Raw genomic sequence first — 16,842 nt, forward strand, 5'->3', positions numbered from 1 at the left:
TTTTAATAAGGAGAATATAATTACGGGTCAATCTATAAGTACAAACAACACCATAAAAAAGGCTCCATATACAGTCAATTTAGGAATTATGAATACATATATCCAAGTAAAAACAATGTATTCTTATATAAACAGGAACAGTTCTTAAATAAACAGGAAATGCAAATGCAAATGTCAAGTACCTTTTGTTGGTTTTCTATATAACACTTAAATTGCAAAGAAACACCCCAACAACAAATAAATAAATGTGGATGTAGAATGAGTCAAAACATACAGAAAGCACTTGTGACATAGCGTACTTGTTTGAAAATTCAGGTCATGACTAGAAAATTCCATGAAATATGCCCACAAAAGCCTCTTCCTCCTCGGTATATCTGCTGGGAACACAACACACAGGGATAGGGATAAGTAGTGTTGTCATTTAAAGAGATAACTGATAACTCGTGTAATAGTGCCTCTCTGGACCTGTTGTTGCAGACAACACTGTCTGGCTCGATGCTCCTCTCTGAGAAGAAATCAAACTGTCGAGGCCGAGGTCCAACACAAGTCTTCTTTTGCTCAATGAAGACTTCTGGGTTCTGCAGAGTCAACGTATCACACAATACGTACTCTCTCTGCAAGGACACAGAGTTTCCAAAAGTCACACAAAGACACACTAACTAACTAACCCAATAATTTGATTTTCTTCATGTAAACGCACTAGATGAATATATTTAAATGATATATCAGCTAACCCAATCCCTCTCCCCACTACAGATGAGAAAAAATGATCATCATGACGAAAGCACAAAAAAATTAAATATTAACAATAATAACTTCTTCTCAACTTAATAAATAAAAACACACACCTTTTCATTCCATGCAGTTGTACTTCTGTTGGAGGGTCCGGCCATTGCAGAGGAATCTACTTCTCTGAGCACAGGCATGGAGGAGACGGACCTACAGCCATCATAACCACCATTACGTCAAACTTGACCAGCCAAATACACTGATTCAAATACTTTTGACGTGAAGTGGGCAATGCGTGGTTACCATACAATTATTCCAGCAGTAACACTACCCCCTTCCCTTGCGTGTGTCTTGCCTTAGAGGTGTGTTGGGCCTGGTGAAGACAGAGTCAGGCTGCGTCGGACCAATGCCTCGGGGGGGGGCTGATATCGGGGCAGGTCCTGATCACATGACAAGTCTGGTTGTTTTCTAAGGTTGACGACACTGGGGTGACCAACCCAGAGACACTACAGATAATAACCTCAAACGGATTATTATCTCTTGTTATTGTTCTAATTATTATATATTTTGCATTACTATATGCTTGTTTTGTCTGGTGCTTTTTCTTTGTTGCAACCGAATGTAATTACCTGAATAAAAAACATCTCATTGACTAACTAACCAGAATGGAGTCCACTTCTCAGAGTGTTGTAGCCAATGGGCGGCCGGGGGCTAGCCTTGACCTCTTGTGGACAGCGGGTGGACTGTGAGCTCTCTGGGCCAGGCCCTAGCAAGGCTGCCTCGCCGAAGTCATCCAACTCATCCCAGTCATCCCACTCGTTTCCAAGGTCAAAGTTGACGTTGGTCAGAGCCTGTGGAGCGGAGGTGTAGCTGCTCTCCACAGTGGGACGCGATGCCGGACATGACCCCCGTCCCACCGAGGTGTTGGAGGAAGACGGGTGTGTTGTATTTGCATATTGCCCAGAAGTGAAACTGGCATTTGCATGGGAAGCTGATTGTCTTCTCACTGATGCACCTGGATCGGCGCACACACACACACACACACACACACACACACACACACACACACACATACACAAGTTGTCAATGTCTTAGCCAGGCTGTATAACGACTTGGAATTAGTGAACGGTGTTCAACACGCAAGTCCTTGGCTGATGATTACTTGGTAGCTGACTACTAAAGGGACCGGGGGTTTGGAGAGGAGGACTAGAATGAGACATCTCTTCTCCCATCATCTCATAGATGTCTTCCAGGTGGTCAAGGTACTCTTAGGGAGGGGGAGAGGGACAGAGACAGATAGAGCGGAATCGATGGAGTCAAAGATTAAAGGAGTTAGAGAGAAAAAAAAAAGAGTATAACGACGTCAAACATATTCATAATTGAAATGTCATAATTAATTCATAATGCTTCCCAGCAGCAGCGTCCTGCCAGGCCACTTCTCCTGTGAACAGAGATCTAGTGGAGTGGGTTTGGAGTGTGTGTAGGAGGGGCCTATCAGGAGAAGGTGTTACATAGGGTTTGGGAGGACCATCATAATGAGGCAGTGTGCTTTCCTAGCTCTGATCAATGCGTTTTTATAAAGGAGAGGATAAAGTCGGTGTTGGTGTTGGTGTCAGGGATTGATCAGCAGACAACCCATTTTATGTTGTAACGGCAATGATGTAATCTTAAACTCCGGCCCCTCTTACCATAGTCAGGCTCCTCTAGACCGGTGTCACCACCTCCTCTCGTCAGATCAATGATGTCAGACTGAGCTTGGTAGGGATTCTTAGAGTACCTTTCAATCAAATACAACTCAAATACATTACATACACAATGCTATACATCGTACGTACACACAGACTTAGTTGTATCTTGTCATACGTCCAGGGTTTGAGAGGTTGAATTGTTGACGTGGGCAGAGCAGGCATCGTCTCTTTGGGTTTGTAGGAGTACTGCTGCATGCTTGCAGACATGGATTCCCCACTGATCATCTTCATCTACGGAGAGAAACATTGTCCGTTACTGTGTTTGACCACTAGATGCTGTGTAGGAGAACATGACGCAAGGTGTTTCCAACCAAAACACTAGAGTGTCTACTAAACACAGTGTGCCTTCTACACAAAGGAAGGTCAACTAAGGTCAACCATCCTAAAAGGCCTCTTGTTGACATTTATTGACATGGTGTGTATCATCATGTTGCTCACATAGAATTTAATGCTTGATGGACTTTAAGGGTTTATGTCAACACATTTAAGGTCATGTGTGGGGTTTGTGAACTCTAACCTTCATAAATGTTAACGATTACAGGTATTAAGTCATAATAACCAGATGTTTTTTTCATGGATAAATGTCATACATGAGCCATTAGGGGCAGCATCTCACTAGGAGTGCTGGGAGCAAGGTGGATCAAACCCTGTCGGCTGGGGGATAGGTGACACCCAGGTTATCATAATAGATTATCAGTATAGGACACAGGTTATCTGAATAACAGCCATGCTATCAGTATAGGACACATGTTATCATAATAACAGCCAGGTTATCATAATAACACCCAGGTTATCAGTATAGGACCCAGGTTATCATAATCGCAGCCAGCAGCTCTCACCCTGAGCCTCTTGACCGGGGTCTCTGTGAGCGTGTCACAGCGGCTCCTTAGGTCTCTGAGGTGGGAGGAGAAGGTAGGATCCTGGTTCAGCTGCCGCTTCTGTCCTACTGGAACACCTACTTTACCTTAACCATGGAAGGAGGCATGCACGCACACACACACACACACATACATACACAACACACACATACCAATAGAATAAAAATTGAATAATACAGAGGAGCTTGGATAAAACACTCAATGCCAAGCTGTGACGATGTTGGGCTGTGGGTTTACTGACAGCATTCATGGCCACAAACGTCCTTGTTCTTACAGAAGTGGTTGCACAGTCTCTTAGCAGGATTTGGTGAAAGAGCACATGCATCTAGTCAGAACCAAGAGAGAGAACCAAGAGCATTAAACATTTGAGGTTCACTAGATTAAGACTAGGTTTTACACATTTACTAAATAATACAGCTAGTTAGTCGTAATGGTATTCTATACCTTTGCCCGTATTACAAGCAGTATTGTATTGCACCACCGCCTGAGCTGTGGATTGTGCTTTCACAGCAGAAGGCTTGCTCTTCTGTTTAAGGTTGGGGTTGTAGGGCATCTTCTGGATCTCCCACTGCGTATGGTGAGCAGGGTTGACAGAGCCGGCCTCAAACCTCCTGGCCCCAGAGTAGAAGGCATTGAACTTCTGCCGGATGTCCAGCCCCACTGTCAAAAGAAGTCACATATTTAACTTAACTAACATTTTGTGGATGATGGTTCTGTGTGGTTCGATAGGACGTGTGTCCGTGGACGTAGGAGTTACGGTTTCACATGTAAATAATACTTTGAATCCGAAATCAGTTTTAATTTAATTTAAGTGAATGCGCCACCTAATGGTAATGACAAGGGCCACCGTGTTGGCAATGGTTTTCTGCCGTACCGTATTGAGAGCTTATCAGATTAACGCTGATCTCCTCTCCCTTGGAGCACCGCACCACCTCAATCTTCTTTGACCAGCTACCAGACTTCAGCAGCACAGAGTCCCTGTCCACACAAAGTACATGCCTGCTGAGACCCCTAGAGGGGGTTGAGTCCTGTCTGTTTTCTCTGTATAAACGTGAGTGTGTGTGTGTGTGTGTGTGTGTGTGTGTGTGCGATATGGAGCAAGAGCAAAGAGAGAGAGAAAGAGAGAGAGAGGAGGGAGTAGGAATAAAGAGTGAGGGGGTCACAATGAGTCTCCCCATAAGAGGAGAGACATAGCGGCGTTCCTCTCACGTGAGTCTCTGCAGGAAGACCACTCTGTTGTCCGAGTCCCCCATGACCAGGGTGAAGTGGTGCTGGTGGTCCGGGGCCGTCCTCCTGGACAGAAGCTGCTCCAGGTTCTTCATTTTCACCGTCACCACCATCTCCGCCGTGGCACAACTGTACCTCGGGAGCTAAGGACATAAAAGTTGCCTTGAAAGAACGGTTGATGGTCCTAAGCAGTGTAATGGGTTTGGCGCGGTCGAGGTGAGTCCATGTTGTTGTATTTCTGCTGCAGTATTCTCTGTGTCCTAATAAGCAGCCAGAATTTCAATGCTTATGCACTAGACGAATATAAGCAATCAGATGGGTCATATGTTTTGACCACACAAAAAGAAAATGTATTTGTAATGCAATATATGAAAATTCCGGTCGCATTGATGAGGATGAATCATAATTTACCTGCTCCAAGCTCACTTCATACTTGGGGAGGTTCACCACAGATTCTTTGATTTGGTTTCCGAATGGTGGATGTCTGTTCACAATCTGTGAAGGCAAAATGAATTGGGGTGCTCCTATTTATACCGTAATCAGTCCTACTATTGACGTTTTGTTACATGGTAGTAATAATTTAGTTGTTGGATAGAAAAGCAGCCTTTCATCCTCAAGTGAGCTCTTTTAAGATGCACTCATTATTCAATAATTAATCTGTAAGAGATACCAGCATGTAAAACCCAAAACCCTTTCCCTTGAATATGGTTAGATTAGGCTTGGACTGTGGTGCAAAACATAAAGAGTGTGTTTGTGGTCTAGATGACTGACCAGCTCCAGCTGCCTGGGGTGGGTGTCCTCTATTTTGCTGAAGGTGGTTAATCCAGCGTTCACCATGGCAGTGGACAGAGTGAGACCTAGAGGAACACACTGGATATTTAACCATATGTCCTCAATGTGCTGCGTATTCACCTCTATCACAAATGGTAACTGGTGTCGATGACAGTGACACAGACATGCATCCACCTATTTTCTCCAGCTGTTTGGAAACGTAGGGGGAGTCCTCCCACAGTTTGGCCCTGAAACACTGAGCCAGAATCAGGGAGCTCAGCTGAGCAGAGAGCCCTGCCTTTGAGCGCTGCACCAGGAACTCTGACAAGCCTGGCAACACAGGTTTATACAGGGTGTCAATCATAAAAACAAACCAATACATGTGCAATGGAAATGGTAAACTAACATTAATGGGCAATTAAAGACACTGTGAAGGGCATCCCCAGTACACATTCGGAGGATTGTATTCTGGTTGAGCACATGTACATTTGCTTATGCGTGTTCCATTTCTGAAGATCTTGGCTGTGTCTTGTGAAAGTCCAAACTCTTGTATTGGGATTGAGCCCAGCTGGGCCTGAATCAAACTAGAAGAGTAAAGTAAAAACATAATAAATTTTTAGTGAACAAAGAAGCCAACTTTGCATCCTTATTTTACAATCAACAGAAATAAACCCAAAAATAATTATAGAATTATATATTTGCAATTACCAATTCACTTTCATCGCATTGGTTCGTATTTTCCCGTCCAAAGGAAACCTATTGGAAAGATAAAACTTTCATTCAATAGTTACTTAGTCAGTGTTTCTAGTCTAAAAAGATACCGCCTCTCAATTAGAATAACTGTTTACCAACAAAGAACTGTCGATGGCTGAAGCCAAACACCAGAGAACCACATGGACCAATCTGCTAGATCAGAACCCGTTCTCTACATTGTGGTCTGCAGGTCTGTTCTCAACCCATGAAGGAACGGCTCTGACCTGATGGTGACGCGGTTCTTATCCTTGTTCAGCGTGTTCAGGGTTCTCTTCTCACTCACTCTCAGCTGGACATCACTGAACTCTCTGCTCTTTGACACCAGCTCTACCTGCAATCAGAGCAAGGCGTTCCAGCAAGAAACCGACACAGCCTTCGAATCCTAGAAATTAATTTATTATTAAGTGATTTAAATAGTCCTAAATATGAGTATTATTTAGATCAATATAATAGTGATTATAATAATCGAGACCCCCAGCTTCGCCTTGGGGTCCAGCATCACCTTGTCTGGGTTTAGTTTGCGATAATGATTGGCTTGCTGTACATTATCTCAATTATTACACGGCTACTTAGTAAAGAAATCAATATTTGGACACAAAAAATATAACAAGAAATATTTGTATTGATTAAAAAATAATTGTGTTGTGTCCTGTTTAATGTTAAGATAATATGGTTGGAAATAGCATACAAAGCAGATCGCTGAATGGCGTATTTGAATCAGAATTGGGTAATTCAACATGCAATAATGAGTAATAAGAACCCATTTCCCATGGTCCCTACCAGCTCAGCCAGCGTCTCGTGGCCAATCACGCCGTTAAACTGCTTCATGGTGTCAAACGCCAGGCAGTACTTGGCCATCAACCGGCCAGCCTCTGGGGGCAGCGCAACCAGCAGTACAAACATCATAGATCATACACAATACCCCTTCATCAATGCACCTATTTGCCTTTTCTATTAGGCGGGTTCACTTGCTAGGTTTGCAATTTTTTTCAATATTTAGTGTCTGTTTCATGTGTGCACCTCAGTCATGTAAAATTCCTGTTTGTCATATGGCATGGACAATCAAGAGTTCTGAGTCTGATAATGACGTAGTCGCAGTCACAACATATCAGCAACTAGGGGACACCAGGGACCTCAGCGGTACGTTTAGGAACCCACCTGTGGGCTTGATGTTGATGTCCTCGTCCATGCTGATCAGACCCATGGAGGCCAGGGACTGGAGGTTCTTCAGACACAGCTCTAAGGCAAGAGAGAGGGCACATTTGAACCACCTCACACTACATTGAAGGTGCATACTCAGTAGGTTTGAACCTCAATGGAGAAGATGTTGTTCACAAAGGCCATTTGCGTCGAGATCCATCATGGAAATCTGTTCTATATGATATAAGGAATACTCTTTGAAATCCATATTAAAGCAACCAACCCAAAGGGATGTATTTCAGGTATACGACTCAACTCTGAGATCATGTATATTTAATATTCAAATGATATAATAATATTTAACTCACCTTGCAGTTTCACTTCAATTCCACTCCGATCCAGGTCGGGTGAGAAACCTAAAATATGAATCAATAGACATAAAATGAACATACTATATTAAAGGGTAGAGTGGCTCATTCAGAAATGTATGAATAAGGTGTATTTTATTGTTGTATTTGTCAAATATCTAGAGACCCAGCCATTGTCTTGTAATGTCGGATCCAAGCAGTGCTATGTTACAGCATAACTTCTGGGGGGGAAGAAAAACAAGCCTGGGCCGGAAACCAAACATTGCAAGGCGCAGAGTTACGCCATGCAGTTTAAGTTCTAAACGATGTTGATAGGAAACCTTTACAATGTTTTACTGTTACTACTGCAGGCCCAGTTTGTGTTTGCCAATTATACGTTTACAGATCCCCACCTCCTGCAACATGACCTGTGAAAAGAATATGAAGCGAAAGCAGGTGACTTCAGCTGGTCTGCCATCAGTTTAGATAAACCTAAAGTGGTGTTTGTGAGACTATAGTATGTGACCCTGAATGTGACCCCATATACTGGTGCCTGGTGTGGAGGGGGCTGGGCGGACCGTAGTGCTGGGGGTTCCTGAGGGCCCGGATGTACAGGAACGTGGAGCGTATCCAGTCCAGGGCCATGCTCACGTCACTGATGGTCTGCAGGACGATCTCTGCATTCAGGTGTTCAACCAGGTGGCTGTGGAGGCTGAAGATAGGAGAGGTAAATGGTAAATGGACTTGTTTATACAGCGCTTTTCTAACCAGTGGCCAGTCAAAACACTTTACATTACTGCCTAACATTCACCCATTCATGCAGACATTCACACCGACGGCGGTGTCCACCATGCAAGGCTACAGCCAGCTCATCGGGAGCAGTCAGGGTGAGGTGTCTTACTCAAGGACACCTCTACACTTCGAACTAGCAACCTTCCTGTTGCCAGCCGTGTGTGTGTGTGTGTGTGTGTGTGTGTGTGTGTGTGTGTGTTTTTTCAGCAGCATGACATCAGGTTAGATTGTTTCGTTAGTTATACCTGCTCTCAATAATCTCCATCCCGTTCATCAGCTTCATGTACTTGTCTTTGGTGTGGGTCTTGGTCATGATCACTGCAGTCGCTGATGTGTCAAACTAATCATAAATAAATGTATACAATTATAACAGCAATAAAACACAGCGTGTAGGTCATTACCTAAGCAATCATTGATTTAATTACACAGGTTAATACAATTGATTGATTGTTTCTAAGATCCAATTTGAGCCAAGTGATCACCACTCATCTTCACCACTTGGTTATAGTAAAGGGGCACTTAAGAGTAGCCCAGAGATTTATTATTCTTGTAGCAGCACTTATTATGATTACTGATTATGCAAAACACCAAGACATTTCTTTGTAATTACTTTTTGTTTTTATGTATAATAATACACAGTAGGGTCCAACATTTACTTTTAGAAAGTTTCCTTTTGACCTTCTTGAGTGGAATAATCTGCCGGTTGTGCAATGGTTTTAATAACCCAGAATCTTTTAGCTGCCAAAAGGTGAAATCTTTGGGCATAGGTTGGAAGCAGGTGTTATTTTGGTTCCATGGTCATAGCACTATACATATCATAGATGATAGTTTGAAGCTCTTGTGATGATCTCTTCTGATCCCTCTACCTGCGGCCTCCCAGCTCGTCCAATCATCTGCAGCATGTCAGCCTCACTGTACTCCTCACAGGAGCCCGACACATAGTGCATGGTGGACTTGACCACCACCAGGTGGGCTGGCAGGTTCACTCCCATGGCCAGCGTGCTGGTGGTGACTGGGAAGCCGGAGAGAGAGGAACCGCAGGGAGAATGGCAGTTTGTCATTAACAGGACATGGGAGCTGGGAAAGTTGTTGATACCAACATTCTTTATGTCATTACTATTATGCATTTTTTGTGGTTATAAATTAAATGTGATATCTCTAAATTCAATAGATGCATTAACATTTTTACTTGTACAATGATCACGGCTTATACCGTTTACTATCAATCATTCTTTGCCCAGTATTAAGATCATAGCAAAACTTAATTAAATGAGTCACTAGTACGTTTCACATCTAACGTCTGGTTTGAGAACAGGGCATTGAATCCTTCTCACAGAGAACAGGCAGGTCTCCCCGGGTGAAAGCCTCCTCCACCATCTTCCTGTCTGATACGTCCACTCCGGCGTGGTGGAAGCCCACACCAAGCATCACCAGGTCTGCAGTAAAACACCCGATCTGATACGATCTGGACCACTAATACTATAACATCCAATGCTAATAATGATCTGGAGTCGTCCTTACGTACTTGATCTAAGGTGGTTGGATTTTTATTTGTTTATTTAAGATTACCTTTGTGCCTTTGCACAAATAATTACAGACAATACAAAGAAAATTCCCGAAAGGACCAAGAGTGAATGGATTAAACACAAACTGGAGTTCATGTTAACATCGTAAAGAATAACCTACCTCTCAGTTTGGAATCCAGGATGGAGTTTGCATATTTCATCAGTCTGCAGAAATGTAAACAGAAACATAACTCATTATGCTGATGATTAACAGCAGTGATGACTTGTAAACAAAGTAGTGATGGTTTACACTACCTCTGCTTGTGTTCAATGCTCATTATAAATCTTGCATCCTTGGCTAGAACTGTTGCAGACTGCTGGACTCCTTTCCTGGTGGAGCAGAACTACCAGGAAACATTCATTAGACGTATTATTCAAAAGCATTGGAAATATCGTTGAATTTGTCACTTTATTCGTAATTGTGCTGTTGATACACATTTACCCTCTGGGATGAATACGATAATAATGAGGTTAGGTAATCCCAGATGGATGAAGGGTATTTGATCTCATCTAAACCAAAATAAAACCAAAATATGAAAGATCCCGAGACTTGACCCTACTGGACCGGGTCAGGATGGACATTGTAGAGGAAATATATTCCATGGAAAAACTGACCTACTGCCTGAGGACTAAAGACAAATTATTTGAACACAGTTGGGAAAAATGTACTGCATATAACATAAAAAGATAAAAATAATGGGTCATGCTCTTTAATGGACTGAGAAAGGAAAAAAATAAGCAACATTTATTTTTATTTTTGGGCTTGTCTGTCTGTTTATGTGGTTGTCATCTTTGCAAGTTGCTTGAAAAATAAAGAGTTAAAAAATATATAGAGAAAAGATGCCCACCACTAAAGCAGGTTTCTGGTCCGAGTAGGTCTGTATGACGTTGGCCATCTTGTAGTTGAGTGACAGGTCAAACTTGAAGTCGTTCTGGTTGGGGCTGCAGGGGAAGCCTAGCACCACCTTCCTGAGCTTCACCGGCCGGTAGCTCTCGTCCATGTCCAGGTAGGAGGCCGGGCCGCTCTCGTTACACAGCCACTCAGCCATCTGCACAATCACACACACACACACACACACACACACACACACAAACAAACGCAGAGGCACCCACACACTACTCAGGACATCATGTACGATTTGACACAATACATGGTACGACTGCCAGCTGATGTCACTAGAGTAAAACAGCAATCTTGTTGACCTATAGTGGATTTCTTAAAGGTTTTAGAATTAAGATGACTGGATAATTTAAAATGCCAAATTTGCATAATATTTTCAATACAGCGCATTCAATCAAGAAAGCTTTTTCTTTAAACCAAAGGGCCTAAATTTGAATGAACCTTTATTCAATTTCAGAAAAAACATCAGGGATTCTTCATTGAAAATGGTGGTTTCACATTTTTATTCCAATTTAAAACAAGGTTAACTAAATACAAAGAAATAAAAATGTAGGTAATTCAAACGCAAACATGAGTGATTAAATATATTGTAAGATCTTGCAATCTATGTAACTATTAACTAACTTTAATCTATCATTGAACCAAATAAACCGCTTTGATATCAAGCCTTACATCAGAGATATTGGGTATGGTCGCTGACACGGCCACCAGCCTGACGGACAGGTCTGGCTGCAGGGGCCCTGCCGGCCGGTAGGCATGCACTGCCTTCATCCTGCTCACCACCACCTCCAGCGTGGGCCCGCGGGTCACGTCCTTCACCACATGCACCTGGGTGGGTCACATGGAGACTGGCTGTGGGCCTCTGGGATGCCATGGAGGAGCAGCTAGGGGTTAGGTTTCTAGCTCAAGCAGACGTCAGGCAGAGGTCGTTGGGTTCCAGGAACCTTTCAAACAATCAAACCACTAACCTATCCTTGCCTGGTGAGACCCTCCAGATCTTCAGGTTTGAGTTTGGTTTCTCAATGAAAATCTAGCCTTGGCTGGGCAGTAATTGATTTCCAAATACGGAGCCTTACGTTGTTCAAAAGACTACAGCCTAATCGACTGACACACCTACTCTAATGCTGAACTACTGAATCTGAATGGCTGTAAAGCAAAAATAGATTCTCCTCTGAGAAAATACAATCGAGAATCAGTTAATCTCTTAACACCGTTGATCAGTACATTCTGGATCAAAAACATTTGGATAGCTCTGTAGATTACTAAACTCTCCTCGGGAATCACAATCGGTTATTTGTATTCGGCAATGTAGGCTGCAGTGTAGGCTGCTTCTGCATGAAATGAAATTCCCTCCCCTTAGAGCCAATTGGTCGTATCATGTTTACATTTTGCCCTCCAACTGGATTGAGGCCAGACTGATCTGCAGAGAGAAACCCAATGAGAGCCTGGATAGTCTCACAAGGCCTATCCTACCCAAGGGTGAATTAGACTGGGTTATTATGAATTATAGACAAGAGGTAGGTTTGTACTGTGCTATTACAGTGACAAAGACCTTTTATGATTTAAACATTTTAAGATTCAGAATGAATTAAAAGACATCTCACATCCACGGCCAAAAGTCCACGCCCAGCGATACCACGTAGACCTACATCAATACTGACATTCTAGTATGCACTTTGATCAGTAGACCGAGCTGCGGTATTAGATTACATGTAAAGTATTAACCCCTGCCTGACCTCGTCAATGAGGAAGAGTCTGATGAGCTGCAGAAGACAGTTGTCTCTCCATCTCCTGCTCATACTGTCCCACTTCTCCTGAGACACATAGAAACCACATGGAATCGCTCATTTACCATGAATAAATCTGGCATGTTTCATAGTGATCCTGAATAACCGACTCACCATCGGTGACACATACTCAGGATGTGAGTTTAATATTTCACTTGCACTATTACAATACTGTGTATATGTATAAGTAGTAGCTTAATATTCAATGTCGTTGTAGTATGCTACTTTCCCCCTTTGCAGTGCAATGTTTTTATTTCAAAATATTTGTTCTTTCGTTTTTCTAAGCCTGTTTAGGCTGAGGAGTCAGCCTAAGCAGGCTTACTGATTTTCCCTGGACTGAATGCGCATGTGACCAATAAAGTGACCTTAAATATACAATCTTGCTGTCACTCACAGGTGTCGTCATGATGATGTGGGCATCTTGGATCTCAAAGAAGTCATCGATCTCTGTGTCTCCGGTCAGCTCCATACAGGTCAGCCCTAAGGGGCCAAACTTCTGCTTCCAGTCTTCAAAGCGCTGGCTGCACAGAGCTTTGATTGGAGCCACTGGACCAAAAAAAAGACACAGCTTTAATACAGGAACAAAGGGTTCTAGAGTTGGCTAAATGATTACAAATAAGTGTTAATGACATACACTGATGATCTAAGCCAGGTGGTAAATATACTAGTATACAGTATATAAGATTTAAAATGATATAAAATAAATCTTAAGCTGACTACAGTGAGCCTGTACTGCTATATACGACTTTGTGGCTTGTGGCTGTTCTTCTATGAACAATGCATTTACAAGTAACACTGTATAAAGAAAATCTTTCTCAGTCTGAATCAGAGTCGGCGGGGACCACTGTTACAGAATCAGAATCAACTGAATGATTTTTCTTTTTAATTTCTAAACAGGTTCAATTCATTAAAACAAATGTTATTGTTTTAATGTATATATATATGTATATATTTTGCATTATGAATAATGCAAAAAACAGAACTACAACATCACTCAGGACTGCTGCTGATCCACCAATTGTAAAGTAATCTGTCATGTTTACTAAATAATTCACCACATCGTGTTTTATGTTTATATTAAATGTCCAACAGTGGCCCTTCCCTTACTTAATCAAATAATTTTTTTTTTGTGCGAGGAACCAGGGGACAAAATGATTACTACAAAGATATAGTCGTACTATGTCTAAGCATTGATCCAATTCAGATACATACAATCCATAGTTTCCTTAATATACTCACTGTAGACAGCCTTGACGTCCTTCCAAGGCTCAGAACTCTCCATCAAAAGGTTGATGATTGCAAGCTCAAACAGCACCGTTTTCCCAGATCCAGTAGGTGCACATGCCACAAAATTCTTACCTGTGTAAAGAACCTGAGAAAAGACTGGTAATGATTAATGTAGCTACACTTACACCACCAACATAACTAATCATTTCTAATAGTATGTAAGGGCACATTCACACTAGCCCATCTGTACCGTGCCCGAGTACGTTTGCCCCCTAAAGTCTAGATCGTTTGGCTAGTGTGAGCATGCCATCCGTACTCAAGTATAATTAAATTCTGTGGCCTCAGTACACCGGAGAGAGTAGAGTACCGGAGAGGTGTGCTCAAGCCACGGCACAGATGCTAATGAGCAAACACACGCACACGCACGGATACGCAACCTATATGGACAAGAGGCAACTGTACTCAGGCTCAGTTGAGATTGCCTAGTGTGAGCACAGGCCAGCGGCACAGTGGGGGGGGGGGGGCAATCATTCTTGAGTATGGTACAGGGCAACTTTGCCTAGTGTGAGTGTGCCCTAAGGCTTGTTGTTAATTACTGGACACAGTGTGAGAGCAATTTGACCACTGTTTGTACTTACATCATCCATAGCTTTCGACTGAACATGGTTGAAATACGGGAACTCCTTGAAAACAGATCTAAACTTTGCTGCTGTTTTAGAACAATTCAGGATAGACCACCTCAAAATGTACAGTTCAATGTTATATATTCACACATAATTCTAATGTGTTTTACATCCATGAATTTCTAACCAAGTAAAAAAAAGAAAGGATACAAATTTCGGAGACAGGCCGCAAGACACCCTTCCCAGAGGACCCTGTCAAATCCACACAAAGAGATAAACACTATGATTACAGAAACAACATCATCCCAGTTGAGGTTTGACAAGGTCCACCGCCTAGTGACCACTCAGATCAACACAAGAAAGTGGTCACTAGGTGGAGCTCACCTGTTTTCCCCTCATCACAGCCTAACACATTGTGTCAGCTAGCTTGCTATAGTAGCACACAGGCCCCCCCATTAGCTGTACCAGTTCAAACTAGCCAGCTGTGTTTTCATAGGTATGTAATGGTCTGTGTACGTGAGGGAATGCAGTGTGCACCTGGTATGTAGAGTGGCTGGGGAGTCATCGGGGGGACGTGTGCTCTCTTTGTGCCCGCGCTCTGCATCTCCCCAACCGCCGGCTCGGGGGGGGGTCGGCTGCCACGTGCTGCAGACGAGCCCAGAGAGGGGCAGGAGAAGAAGGGGGGCTCTGAGCAGAAAGGGGGTGCCAACTGGCGAGCCGTCGCCGGGAGAGGAGGCTGATGAGAAGGAGGAGGCAACTGGGTCTCCAAGGCAACCAAACGGGGGAAAGTTTGAGGCCTAGATGTTGTCTGACTGCTGATGCTGCTGCTGGTACAGCTGCCGGGGTCATCAGTGTTGGAGGGGTTGATTTGGCCGTGCAACACCTGACCCCTGGACGGTTTAAATAAACTGTCGGGGAGTGGAAGAAGGTGAAATGGAGGGGGAAAATAAGAAGAAAATAGGCTTGAAAGAGGCTTCTTAAAGGATAAATGTCTGACATTAGTATGCATATAGCACATTTACAAAAAATGTCCATGCTTGTTACAATAATACTTTTTTTGTTACAGAGACATTACTAAATCTTGCCTTCTTCGTAGAGGTGGGCTTTCTCCAAATTCTTCATACAAAGCCCTTCTGTTAGTGGCTGCATGGCCATTGTCCAGAGGTGTTTCATCTTCACGTCCCTCAGAGTAGGTGAAGTAACTCTGGTCTCCCCAAACAGAGTCAGCCCTGCCCTTGTTCCCCTGACTCTTCCCTGTACCTTCCTGATGGTTTTGCAGGCTCTGGGAACTGATGAATTTGGATGGGAAGGGCCCCAAGACATCTGAATGTTTAAAAGGAGACAGTTTTTTCTTTTTTAATCTGTAAGGAAACTTATGAAAACTTATGAAACTTATGGCAGATGAAATGGTTAACATAGGTGGCAAGTCGTCGCCTTGATTGTAATCATTAAGAATTGACAATGTAAATTCAACCCTCTCTTTGATTGTAAATATTATCATTGGTATGCCAAATAACCATTTATTCTTGTGAACACATTTGGTGTATGCAAGCCTATATTCAAGCAACCATAGTGAGTCTCAAATGTACATTGTTTCACTTTGATTGTACTAGAGCTGAGGGTTTTATTGAGCCAAAGGAAAAGGGAGATAACAAGAAGTACACACTGCATAAGGACGAGAGAGTCTCTGCTTCTTTCTGGATGTCCTGGGTGCAAGGGATCTGAGAGGTGGATGGAGTGGCATCCAACCTCCATGAACCTCCATGAACTCCATCTTGGCACATTGGCTTCCTGTCAGAAAGAACCCAATCAAATTAGAGAGGGGGAAGGAGAGTGTGTATATTTTTGGGAAGTGGGGGCTGGATGAAGAAAGAAGGTGGGACTATTCCCTCTACTCACACTTTGTGGACAACAGGCCCTTCAAAGAAGAGATTGTCCAGGGACAAGATGGTGTCATTGGCGTCCAACATTTTAATTGACTACGCAGGCGTAATCACATCTGAACAAACACGGGACGATTACAACAGGTTTGTCAGTTTTGGCAATGTTGACAATGTGACACTAGCGAACACCTGAGGACACTTCCTTATTTTTTGATAACACTATGAAGAAGCTAGCTTAGTTGAACCGGCTGTTTATTAGCTGCATTTATAAGCTGTACTAACAACTGTTGTTTATTTTAGTAAGGGCTGAAATATTTCTGATTAACACCGCTAACCCCCGTTACACAAATAAACACTTATCCTTTAGCTGTGTATATGTATATTTTAGGTATGTGTATATTTGCATGGTGTTTTTACCGGTTTGAGGTTGATGGTCAGTGAGTGGATGAGCCCCCCCCTCCCCCCCCTCCC

General features: G+C 43.0%; 1 protein-coding gene across 1 annotated transcript; it reads right to left on the reverse strand.

Moving 5' to 3' along the window:
* Positions 1–1,117: 1,117 nt before the first annotated feature.
* Positions 1,118–16,488, reverse strand: hfm1 (helicase for meiosis 1; the record flags this gene model as incomplete). Its single annotated transcript, XM_084480799.1, has 35 exons — positions 16,388–16,488; positions 16,151–16,279; positions 15,026–15,396; positions 14,699–14,740; positions 14,504–14,574; positions 13,878–14,010; positions 13,033–13,184; positions 12,588–12,665; positions 11,524–11,679; positions 10,799–10,999; positions 10,206–10,294; positions 10,072–10,115; positions 9,720–9,821; positions 9,252–9,397; positions 8,631–8,725; positions 8,172–8,305; positions 7,615–7,662; positions 7,265–7,345; positions 6,887–6,978; positions 6,331–6,437; positions 6,062–6,109; positions 5,840–5,937; positions 5,549–5,683; positions 5,354–5,439; positions 4,994–5,077; positions 4,565–4,725; positions 4,230–4,333; positions 3,800–4,015; positions 3,597–3,680; positions 3,317–3,441; positions 2,593–2,708; positions 2,418–2,506; positions 1,948–1,996; positions 1,406–1,599; positions 1,118–1,212 (listed from the first exon to the last, which is right to left on the reverse strand). Exons 1-35 carry the CDS (start codon positions 16,456–16,458, stop codon positions 1,118–1,120), a joined length of 4,026 nt encoding a protein of 1,341 aa, XP_084336925.1. The 5' UTR covers positions 16,459–16,488.
* Between the last annotated feature and the right edge of the window lie 354 nt (positions 16,489–16,842).

Source organism: Micromesistius poutassou, assembly GCF_964030765.1.
Source record: "Micromesistius poutassou genome assembly, chromosome: 16".
NCBI lineage: Eukaryota > Metazoa > Chordata > Actinopteri > Gadiformes > Gadidae > Micromesistius > Micromesistius poutassou.